We start from the raw sequence: 12,213 nt of genomic DNA on the forward strand, positions 1-12,213 counted from the left end.
GTACATGGAAAAATAAAAAAGTTATGGATTTTTGATCATGGGGAGTAAAAAATGAAAAAACAAAAAAGGGCAAGGTCCTGAAAGGGTTAATATGTTGATATGGATTGTCCATGGATGCTTAAGAGAACTGGAGCTATCCATTCTTAAGCTTACAATTGGGAATTGAAAGCCGTACAAAAAAAAAAAAATCATTTTTTTTTTAGTACAATTTTAAGGGTGAATATTCCAGTATATTTCTATGTGCCATAGTTCAGGAGATCTGGCCTTTTGAAGTTGGACACGGCGTTAATAGACGTCCTTTCTGCAGGGGGCATGTGCAAATAGGAGGTATATAGCCGTATTGCAGTGGTGAAGGGGTTAACCTGCCCTACAAATGGCCTGGAAGCCCCGGTCTCTCTGGAAGCTATTGGTCTGTTCATACATTGGGCTCTTTACACAAGAAAAACTAAATCTCTAATCTTTCCTAAAGCAGATATTTTGTTGTGGGGGGTTTAACAGTGGAGCTTTTTGTTTTGTGCAATCCTCTTAGCCTTCTAAGCTGAGTTGGTGTAATTTCCTTACAGATGAGGTCTGTGCTGTGCTGAAGCTGGACAATACCGTGGTCGGTCAGACCAACTGGAAACCGATTTCCAACCAGTCATGGGACCAGAAGTTTACACTAGAGCTGGACAGAGTATGTACAGTACCCCAGGCTCTGGCACTATGGGGGCACATAAGATTGTATACATTTGCTTTAGAAATCATTTAGCTCACACAACTTCCAAATAAAGTTGCCAGTATTCCCTCCATAGCTCACCATGAAGAATGAAAATGTAAAATACTATGCTACTGCCCATCTCTACATTCGAGGTTAAATACCACATCTTCATTTTGCTACATAATAGGACCGGGCATCTAGCCCTCCACCTACAAAATACGGAACTACTCCCAAATATCATAAATGCCACAAGAAGAAAAGGTGCTACTCAGTTCTCAAAATAAAATTACACAGAAAATGTATTTAATTGTAATAAAAGACAAATTAAATTTACATTAAATTACAATTACATTTTCTGTGTAATTTTATATTGAGAACCGAGTAGCTCCTTTTTTTTTCTAGTGGTATTTATCTACATTTGAGGTTGCTGGTTCCCTCTCCATGTGAATGATTGACGTATGTTGTATACTCCAGTGTTCATGCGTTACTGCACTACTAACCAGCAGTAGTTAGTTTTGCCCAGTTGAACAACTAACCCTAAGGGTAGGTATTGAAATGTCCTTTCTAGAATTCCCTCTCTAATGTGAAATCTCAGTTATTTACCTATTTAAAAAAAAAAAAATCCTCCAAATGAGCAGAGAAGGGTCATATTTTGCCTGAGATGAGTCAAGTTTAGAGGCAGCAGGGGAGGGTCACTTTAGATCCCCCTATTTTTGGTTTTAGTTTCACATCTCATCTTTCAGATTGCATCAGGTTTGTGGTTCTGTGATCTACAGATCTGGGCAAAAAAGTATAGGAGCAACTCAATTTAACTGCAGCTTGGATTATCAGCTATGTCTTTAACTGTCTGTCTGGTTCTGTAGCTCACAGAACCCCAAGCCCTGTGCGCTCTAAAAGATTATAACATTTTTATTTTTAATATAAGACCAGAAGTGTTTCACTACTATACAACTTAAGATAAGGGGATCTGTAGTACCTAAATAATGGTTCTGGTGTCATATTAAAGATAAGAATTTCTTCTCTTAGTTCATAGTGTCTTTTAATGACCTAGATGGAAATGTGAGATATTGTTAAAGAAATATTGATGAAGTGGCTCTTTATCTGCCTGTATCTCCTAATATGTAGAAAGATTAATTTTTTTATATATATAACACCAGCAGCATGTTTCTAGTTACTACAGAACCAAAGATAGGGGCGTCTGAAGTGACTCCCCCTGCAATTTTTAATTGTGACATTTTTTTTTTTATTTTTGTTTACCGGTTAGGTGGTTGACATTTTTATATAAAATAGGGAATTCTAGTAAGGACATTTTATACCTACCAGAGGGGACTGGTATGTTAGTGGTGTTAAATCTGATGACAGGTTCCCTTGAGCTAATATACCATTGCATAATAGAATAGATAAGGAGAAAATGGGCACGAGTAAAGATTTCTTTTTATGAAGAATTGAAACTCTATGCAACTCGATCATAACAATGACATGCTATGACAAAGTGGATTTTATTAAATATATTTTATTATTATTATTCTTAGTCGAGAGAACTTGAGATTTCCGTGTTTTGGAGAGACTGGAGATCCCTGTGCGCAGTAAAGTTTCTGAGGTTAGAAGATTTCCTGGACAATCAGCGGCATGGCATGTGCCTGTACCTGGAGCCGCAGGGCACACTCTTTGCAGAGGTCAGTACAATCAGTGTTCAGTAGTGACGACTCGTGAGTTTCACATCAGTTTTCTTGACTGTTCTGGTTTTCTCTGTTTCAGGTAACATTTTTCAATCCAGTTATTGAAAGAAGACCAAAACTTCAGAGGCAAAAGAAGATCTTTTCCAAACAACAAGGTATAATGACCATTGCATTGCAGTTGGGTTATAACGTCTGTTCCTTGTCTTTCCTACGTTCTTATAATTTGCTTGTGTTGGTTGCAGGCAAAACATTCCTCAGAGCTCCTCAGATGAACATTAACATTGCCACTTGGGGGCGACTAGTGAGAAGAGCCATCCCAACAGTGAATCACTCGGGCACCTATAGCCCCCAGGTATCTGTTCCTGCCTCTGTTCCAGTGGTGGACACGAGAAACGTAGAATTATCTCCGGGTGTCGGGTAAGGCTGCGTTGCACATCCAGTGCACAAATTATTGTACTTTTGCTACATTTACATCTTACATTTTATAGATTTGTTCAGTGTATATCCTATTCAGTGTCCATCCTATTCCTTCCTGCTGCATATCCGCTCAGCAGAGGCAACAACATACTATAGAGTATGGATTCAAAGTATTGCATCCATCCCCAGCCTCTGATAAACATCTGCTCCAGTGATTTCACTGTTCATATAAGTAAAGTGACATCACTGGGGAAATCGCCCTGAATATCTGCGGAAGCCAATCACTGACTGCTGCGATGTTCACTACATCTTTCGGGAGGGGGAGAGGGGGTGGATGGGACATTGTATCTCACTGTATGTGCATGCAGTGGGATATGTCTTGGTTTCACAACTTACCCTTACAATGGGAGACTGAGATGTGATTAAAGCCTAAAACACTATTTAAAATTATTTTATATTGGTTACCTCCCCCCCCCCCCCCCCTTCCCTAAATGTGATTTATCCTCTGTACACAGTACAGGACATAAGAGTGTGATCACCAATGTCCAACCACTGCTCAAGGACCTTCATTCTCTGGTTCCAGATGTGTTCATGTGTCTCCACTAAGGATAAGCACACCCGATGGTCCTTCAAATTGACTCCCCTAACAACTAGCCATGGCTGTGATTGGCTGGGGGAAACCCCCTGGCTAATAATATCTATGGATAGTTGCTAGCAGTGTCAAGTTTCCAGATTTGGCTGTTTAGTTTCCAAACTGGCAATGTGTCTTAAGTCCAATGGCCAAACCCAAACCCACCATCGGGTTTGCCCATCCCCTAGTCTCCACTGCTCTGTTGACTTCTATGTGACTGACAAAACCACCAATGCACCAATCCAATAGACCAATCCACCAATAGAAGGCTGTGGACTGGGGAACCTCTGTTTATGTGATATTCAAGGCTCACAGCAACTGTGTAAAAGCATACCTGTAATTGGTGGCAAACCCCTTTAAATGGTGACTTTTATTCAAGATTAAAAAAGTGAATATAAGAAACTGATAAGATATATTAGAAAGTGCTTCTTTCTACACCAGCTTGTCTTACATGCTCCCTTTTTTCCTAATAAAATGAAGACTGGCAGAACTTGTACATTTTAGATCATATAGATGTCTACAGAGAGGAAGGTGGGGAGAAGGGAGTCGCGGCAGCTAGGTATCAGAATCAGGCTGCAGAGGAAAAGGTCCAAGATACAAGTCACAGAATAGTCCAAAATAAGTAAACGGGCGATGAAAAGGAAATGCGTACAAAGCTTTTCTGAGACTGATTTATATGTTTATCTCAAATTAGGAGTAAATCCTATGATAAACTGGGAATATAATTTATATAATCTTAAACATTGAACTTGTGATGGAATAGCCTTGGATTTTGCAGCCATTTGGGACAAACCCTCTGACCTGCAAAAAATAAAAACTTCAAATCCTGCCTATATCGTGCTGTTGCAGAGGTTTAATGTCTCCCCCTTGTGGTCATGGGTTCCTATGCACGTGGTAAAGTTTTCAGTTATTTCAATGATTGTGTGACTTTATAACTCACATGTACAATGTCATTTTTATTGCAGTGAGTCTCCTATAGGAAAATTAAACTTTGAAATAGAACCAGAGCCACCTACAGCTCCACCTCGGGCATCGTCTTTAGACCTGGAGCTATATCCATCGTCATCGGATATTAAGACCCCAAGCACGCCAGCCCAGGTAATACATACCTTTACATATACACACCACAAGTTTGTAAACCTTTGTCAAGATCTATACAGATAACAGGAAGAGATTACCGTGACCCTTCACATCTTCATGCTTTGTCTTCCATTATTACTTAATAATATAAGTATATTGAGCAGCAGTTTTCCTTTTCTGGGTGGAGACTAGTTGCTATCTTGTCTCCCATAGGCTGATAACAGATACAGGAGGGAATGTGCTGCTCCAATCTCTCCCGGATCACAGCACTGACCTGTATAGAGCAAAGTACTTGGGATGAGATGGAGACTGCCGTAGCTCTGTCTGTCCTTCTGTCATGAACTCCTGCTTCCTTCTCCACTGCCCTCTCTATAGACTTCCATAGGCATTTGTCATATGAGCAGGAAAAAAACAAAAGTGTGATCCCCAGATGTGAGATACTTTTTAAAAGATATGGCTTATTAAATTGAGAGTGAACAAAATAGCTGCTTACCGATCAGTTTATCCCTTAAAGACACAGTGTATCTAGACACGGCGTTGTATCCGATGTGATTTTGTGTGTTAACCATTTGAGTGCCTTGGTCTTAACATGACTTGTTAGCAAAAGATTGCTGTAGTGTTTAGTAGTTTCTGTTCTATTTCTATGTCTCTCTGTAATATTTTTTTCTCTTCTCTCCCTGCAGGACTCCGGACCAAACTATGAGTTCTCTAATAACCGGAACAGTGTAGCGTCATTACCTTCAGCAGAGCTGACACACGAAGGGCAGATCACCGTGTCAGATCTGGATTATAGTGCGATGCAGGAGGCGGAGGACAGGCGGTGAGCCACATTCTCTATCACATGTCTTATTCCTCCCCTATGTCTGGTATATATTTATGGGGTCATCATCCTCTCTCTGCAGGGTGCAGCCGCGATTTCAGTTCAGTCTCCAGGACTTTCGATGCTGCGCGGTGTTGGGCAGAGGACATTTTGGAAAAGTGAGTTAAAGTTGTATATTTTTATATTTCTGATATATATTATACACATACACACACAGGACTTATTCACATTTTTCTGTATTTCAGGTTCTTCTGGCAGAGTACAAGAACACTAATGAGATGTTTGCCATCAAAGCCTTAAAGAAAGGAGACATTGTAGCACGTGATGAAGTGGACAGGTATTTACTGTACCCCATATATTGGGGGAGATTTATCGTACACCAGTGCTCCCATCTCCTGTCTGGTCGGATACATAAAGCAGCTTAGGCCTCCGGATGTACCTGCTGGGGCAGCATATATATTTCTACATTTGTTCCTACCTGGCAGCCTACGAACTTTCATTTGTAAAAACTAGTGCTGGCTGCAGTTTTCTGATAAATGCCCCCCTTTGTCTGTATGAGACAGGTGACAGATCTGAGTGTATGGTGGAAGGGAGGCATACTGCCCCCTTGTGGACATATATTAAAATGGACCTGGACTACAGTAATCACTAGTTACAGGGACTTGTAAACTGAAATTTGCCTTTTCAAAGGTTTTTAGTTAGATGTGAAATCATTGCCCAGCCGTGAGATGAAAGCTTGGGCTTACTATAGGAAATATAATAGGAAATTTATCTCTATGCATCATATTCCAAGACTGATTTCTCCATCTTAGATTTCTAAAATCTGTTTAGTTTGAAATATCTTGAAGCCATTGATGACTTCTGTACTAACCACCTCTGCAGCCCCCACCCATCACAAGTACTGAATGCACGGAGCGGTAGTGGCACAGGTCTCCAACCTTATTTGGCTCTAGGGGACCCTCACAGATTGCAGAGTGTTTGTAGAGTGGGTTGTGGTTACAGCTCTCTTTGTATGGTTCTTTTCTTGCTCTAGTCAATCTACCTTCATTCTGTGTTTTCTTCCTTTCTCGTAGCCTTATGTGTGAGAAACGCATTTTTGAAACTGTGAATAGCGTACGGCACCCGTTCCTGGTAAATCTATTTGCCTGCTTCCAAACAAAAGATCACGTCTGTTTTGTCATGGAGTATGCAGCCGGAGGAGATCTGATGATGCACATCCACACCGACGTCTTCTCAGAACCTAGAGCTGTGTAAGTCCCTGTTTAGTTCATTGCCTGGATAAGTACATCACCTTATGCAAGTGCTCATAGCAAGTGCTGAGCCATGTGAATGGTCCCCTGCTTGTTTAGCTTTATTTATTATTTCAGAACGTAGAACAAGTAGTTTGTTTTAACCCTTTCATTACCGATGGTCATTGGTGCCAGAAAGGCCAGGTCAATTTTTGACGTTCTGCTATGCACTTCTTTAAATGACAATATCTCTGGAAAAGCTTTACATATTGGGGAAAAAAAACAAAGTTAAATTTGTTACAAGACATGTGAGACTTTATCTTAATACCATAGTTTTAATAACTACATATTAAAATTTGCCAAACATATGAATGTGAATTAATAAGATTTTTTTTTTTGTTATTTAACAAAAGTAACTTTTACGTTACTATGTTATAAATGTGTACAGCATTATTCCATCACACTTTGCCAGGTTCAGCTACAGATGCAGAGGGTGCATGTACTTCTGCATTAATGAAAAGTGAAAGTGTTTCCTGCAGCTCCTTTTATATTCTGCCTTCTGCTGACCGTCTGGAGGGGGGCACACTTCAAATGCCTTTATCTCCTGAAAATTCTTGTGTCATATTAAACAGGAGGGTTTAATTTGATATATGCATTGTGTATGGATGCTCAACAGAACTGTAACTAAATTTGTCTGTGGAGGTTTCAGCTGCTCAACCAAAGTCATTTAGTTCTAATGTAAATGCCTGATGAAGGCCTGGCTGCCAGGCCAAAACGTGTTACATCTTTAATAAAGCCACACATTGTCATCTACCACCTGGCTACATCCGCTATGTTGAGCCCCGGGCACCACCATAAATCTGTTTGAGGGTACATCCATATAGATGGCTGATTAGATCTGCTGAATATATATTTTTGCACACTGAGTTTTTCGGGTGAATTTCTATTTCTAATACATTGCCTTGTTTCCTCATCCACAGGTTTTATGCAGCGTGTGTAGTTCTCGGCCTTCAGTATTTACATGAGCACAAGATAGTTTACAGGTAAGTTACTCGCAGGTTACGTGGAGGCTATATTATCATAAAGTGCACACATACAAAGAAGATATCCATGTGAGTCTGTTCTGCACACGCTCATATTCCTGGTAACTACAGACTTGTACAAAGTCTTAAAGGGGTTGTCCACTTTCAGCAAATATTTGATATTGTTTATGGAATGTAAAGTTATACAGTTTTCCAATATACTGTCTGTATCCATTCCTCAGTTTTCTAGATCTCTGCTTGCTGTCCTTCTGTAGAAATCTTCTGTGTTTGCTTCCAGTAAACAGAAATCTGTCCATGGTGCACGACTCGTGTTTATCACAGAGAATAATCAGATCTGATACTAATGGCTAACAAGACCATGAACAGATTTCTATCCACTGAAAGTAAACATAGAAGCTTCTATATCAGGACAACAAGCAGAGATCTAGAAAACTATGAGGAATTGATACAGAAAGTATGTAAGAAAATTGAGTAACTTTTACTTAAACACAATATCAATTATTTTCTGAAAGAGGACAACCCCTTTAATTCAATGCCCATAGACTCCTGTGTGGCCGTATTGTGGCACCACATGCCGCCATTGTGCCGTATTCCATTGGTTGTTGTATTACCGAGGTCTTCTCCCCCATATGGTCTCTTTCCATAATATGGTGACCCGTGAAATTCCCATAACCCCACAACACATAACCAGCCACACGTGACTCTAAGTCTATTAGTATTACAGCAATACCAGAATTATGAGTGTCATATGATATCTGAAAAAGTATCACAATGTTCAATACAGTTACAGTGCTTTTTACAAATTACCAGGGCTTTATGCAAACTCTCTTCACTTTTTGGTACCACTTTTTTAACATTTTTGGATCCTTTTTTTTTTTCTTTTTTAATGGAGCTCACTAAACAGATTCATTAATGAATTATATTTATAGATGCCGTGATACCAAACTTGAGGGGATCTTAGTAAATGGTTTAATTTTTTTGTATCATAATAAAAAGCATTTTGTCCCTTTTTAAAAAGCCAAAAAGCTACTGACATTTTACACAGCATTGCACAAGGCATCACACATGGTTTGCTGTATGAAGCCTTCTAGGCATATATAATCTCCAAAACCTGAGATCTGTTACTTTTCATATGACATATATTTCCTTCCAAAATCAATAAACCAATATATAACTGGTCTGTGTTTAACACTGCAAGTACTGTTACCTCCATTTTTTCTATACCTCTTTTCTTTGTCAATATAGAGACCTGAAGTTGGATAACCTGCTGTTGGATACGGAAGGATTCGTGAAAATTGCTGACTTCGGTCTTTGCAAAGAAGGTAAAAACAAACATGGTAATGAATGAAGAACACAGGGGCGCCCTCTAGTGGTGGCTTAATGCATCTAGTGAGCCGGAGATGAGGAGTGGGAGCAGGAATGAATAAGTACTAAACAATTAGTACAGGGTTTGTTGGCCTGTAAAGGTCCTGTTCTTGAAAACTGAGTCAAAATGGCTCAGAATTGCTTTTTAAATTGCTGGAGGCGCAATTCTATCTATATCTATCTTCTGAAGAACCGCTTTTATTGTTTTGGTTATATGTTGTAGAAGTCTTACAAGGGGAAACTCTCTTTTGTTTAGTTAGATTGGGGTACAGGCACCCCGGATGCTTGGTCTGTATAATTTATTACTTACATGATACTTGTCTACTAACAATGTAAAGGGGAGCGGAGGCTGCTTACAAAGAATTCAGCTTTTTTCTCTCTCTTTAGGAATGGGATTTGGGGATAGAACAAGCACTTTTTGTGGAACACCAGAGTTCCTGGCCCCTGAGGTCCTCACAGAAACATCGTACACCAGAGCGGTGGATTGGTGGGGGCTTGGCGTCCTGATCTATGAGATGCTAGTTGGGGAGGTAAGTACTTGTATATCAATATGATCTCTATAACTATCCCAAAGATGGTCTCAATGGACAGCTTCCTTACCCTACCTCTCTGTACTTGAGAAAGATCTGGATTGAGCAGGTGTAACCTAACAGATCTTTATCTGTCGGGAGGCTGGCATTTTCATTCATTGGTCTTCTTTTTTAGTTCTCAGGCCTTAAAGGGAACCTGTCACCACATTTTTTTTTTTTTTTTTACAAATACAGCTAGTAAGCCCTATAAAATAACTGACGTCTTTCTTTTAGCTAAAAATAACTTTATAATCGTGCCTGGTATCCAGGGATAGCTAGAACAAGTGAGGCGGACATGGCCTCCTCAGGCCGAATCCCCTAGCTCTGCCTTTTCAGAATTCAGCCATAATGTCATATGACCAGGGTGACATCATATAAGGTCCTTAAGGCTCCTTCATAAAAATAAAAAAAACTGTACCATGTGCATGTATCTGATCACATGAAATCACAGCATGCCTCCATACTGTGATTTCATGTGATCAGCAATATACATGGGGTAGCAGTGAAGCTAACTTTGGTCGGGAGGAACACTGTCCATTGTTGCTTAGGTGACATTTTGCTGGCGTATTAAGCTGCCTGGCTGACAGCCCGAGCCACTGGATACAGCGTAACCCCTCACTCTCTGTGCCGATACACTGTGGGGTGCGGGGAGGGTTCTGGTACCAGAACTTAAATTGTGGTGTCAGGATCAGGTGCAATGTCCAGCCATAGTACCGGCGGTCTGGTGCACCTGATATCATAAGCAGGCTGAGGGTCCCTGGGAATCTTGGCGGGTGTATTAGGGAAGGAAAGTAGGGAAAAAGAGGGCATAAAAGGGGGGGGGGGGGAGTGCTGGAGCACGGCATACAGGCAGCCACCTATTGCGGCACCATCTTGAATTACAAAGTTGATTTATGGGGATCTGATGGAGAGAGAAAAAATGTTAACTCATTTTTGGCAGAGGTTTCTGGGGCATGGTAGCAAAGAATACTTCACGCCCCCTTGGCCAATCATTTGCTTCCTTTAAAAGATTAGATGGGGATACCATCAGATCTATCTTAGTAGGGAAAATCCCTGATTGTAGGTTTCCTTTAACCCCTTCTGGACCCAAGTCCTAATAGTATAGCGTGCGCCGAGAGCGGTTGGACAGAGGAGGCTTACGGGTATGAGCCCTCTCTGTACCAGGTGGGTGTTTGCTGCATATTGCAGCAAGCACCCACCAGTAATACCTGTAGTTGGGTCCGTGTCTACTATGACAGCCAGGAGTCTTTTCTAGACTCTCAGGCCTGTAATTCAGCCTGATCCCTCAAGTGTCTGGATGCTTTGAGATCACTAGGAAAGCTTCCATGTACTGCAATATTGCAGAATATGGTAGGAGCAATCTGGCACCCAAGGCTTGTAGTACCCTTGGAGGTCTAAAGAAATTGAGGTTTATGTGTATATATATATTTTTTTTTTACAAAGTTCAAATCGCCCCCCTTTTACCTAGAAATGATCTAAAAATAAACCAAAAAAAATCATAAACATCCCATTATGCCCAATCCATCAAAATATAAAAAGCTGTATTCCCCATGTCGTACTCTGTAACATGCCCTAATGTCTGAACCACTACTTTTTAGCTATTTCTATAACTCTTTATAAAAAGTGATCAAAAGGTTGTACAGTCCCAAAAATAGTGGCAATAAAAACAGTCTCATCCCAGAAAAAATATGGCCATATGCAGATCTATGCGCTGTAATTTTAAAAAGTTATTAGCACCAGAAGATGGCAAATTTAAGAAATTATTTTTCGTACCTTGATGGTACCTACACAAGGAATAAAGTGGAGGTTGTCCATTGGAATAAAAAATGAAAGGCATAAATACAGAGCTTTCAAGAAAGTGGCCCCAACCTGTTTTTTATCGCCAATTTCACCACATTTGGAATTTTTTCCTTGCTTCCCAGTACATAGCATGGAATATTAGATACCATCACTGGAAAGTACAAATTGTTACACAGAAAACAAGCCCTCACACAGCTCTGTACATGGAAGAATAAATGGAATTTTGACGGTGGGGAGCAAAAAACGGAGACACAAAAATGGAAAAGGGCCTGGTCTTTAAGGTTTGATTGTTATTAAACAATCTGGTCCATTGAAGGGCCGACTGCTAGAACCTTCTCTTATCATGGGACCACTAACAATCATCAGTTATTGGCTTTTGTTTGCCTTCCTAAGGGACCTTGCGATTACCTCAGTAAAGCGCAACTTTTATGCTCGTGTTTCCTGAGCCTGTTCTCCCCATTTTTTCTGTTTAGTCCCCCTTCCCTGGAGATGATGAAGAGGAAGTGTTTGACAGTATAGTTAATGATGAAGTCCGATATCCGCGGTTCCTGTCTACAGAAGCCATTTCCATTATGAGAAGGGTAAGTGACCACTGTCCTGGTATTTCTGGACGACCGTGAACCAAGTGCCACTACACATCTGGAAAGGGTGGCGATCAGATCCCACGGATCGAGCACAGGGCAGTGGATTGGAATCCTTGCATCATACATAAATATGACTATGATCTGGGTTGTGCTCCATTCTTAGGATCCGAGCAGCACCCGGACCAAGCATGTTAGTGTGCAGGCGACTTCACTGGGAAAATTTGGCTTTGTTTACATGATACTTGATGAGGCTTATTTCCATCCAGACGTTGTAACCATTTTGTCAAGAAGGACCCGTT

At 40.5% G+C, this 12,213-nt stretch overlaps 1 protein-coding gene across 1 annotated transcript in view; it reads left to right on the top strand.

Annotated features, from left to right (window-relative positions):
- Positions 1–12,213, top strand: part of PKN2 (protein kinase N2) — a 74,712-nt gene that overhangs the window by 58,008 nt on the left and 4,491 nt on the right. The window contains exons 8-20 of the mRNA XM_072128988.1: positions 564–673; positions 2,230–2,373; positions 2,456–2,531; positions 2,619–2,793; positions 4,390–4,522; positions 5,188–5,324; positions 5,407–5,482; positions 5,570–5,661; positions 6,398–6,574; positions 7,534–7,596; positions 8,842–8,918; positions 9,349–9,491; positions 11,804–11,911. Coding sequence (XP_071985089.1) covers positions 564–673; positions 2,230–2,373; positions 2,456–2,531; positions 2,619–2,793; positions 4,390–4,522; positions 5,188–5,324; positions 5,407–5,482; positions 5,570–5,661; positions 6,398–6,574; positions 7,534–7,596; positions 8,842–8,918; positions 9,349–9,491; positions 11,804–11,911 — 1,511 coding nt within the window. The remainder of the gene's footprint in view (positions 1–563; positions 674–2,229; positions 2,374–2,455; positions 2,532–2,618; positions 2,794–4,389; positions 4,523–5,187; positions 5,325–5,406; positions 5,483–5,569; positions 5,662–6,397; positions 6,575–7,533; positions 7,597–8,841; positions 8,919–9,348; positions 9,492–11,803; positions 11,912–12,213) is intronic.

The sequence above is a fragment of the Engystomops pustulosus genome, chromosome 10 (assembly GCF_040894005.1).
Source record: "Engystomops pustulosus chromosome 10, aEngPut4.maternal, whole genome shotgun sequence".
NCBI lineage: Eukaryota > Metazoa > Chordata > Amphibia > Anura > Leptodactylidae > Engystomops > Engystomops pustulosus.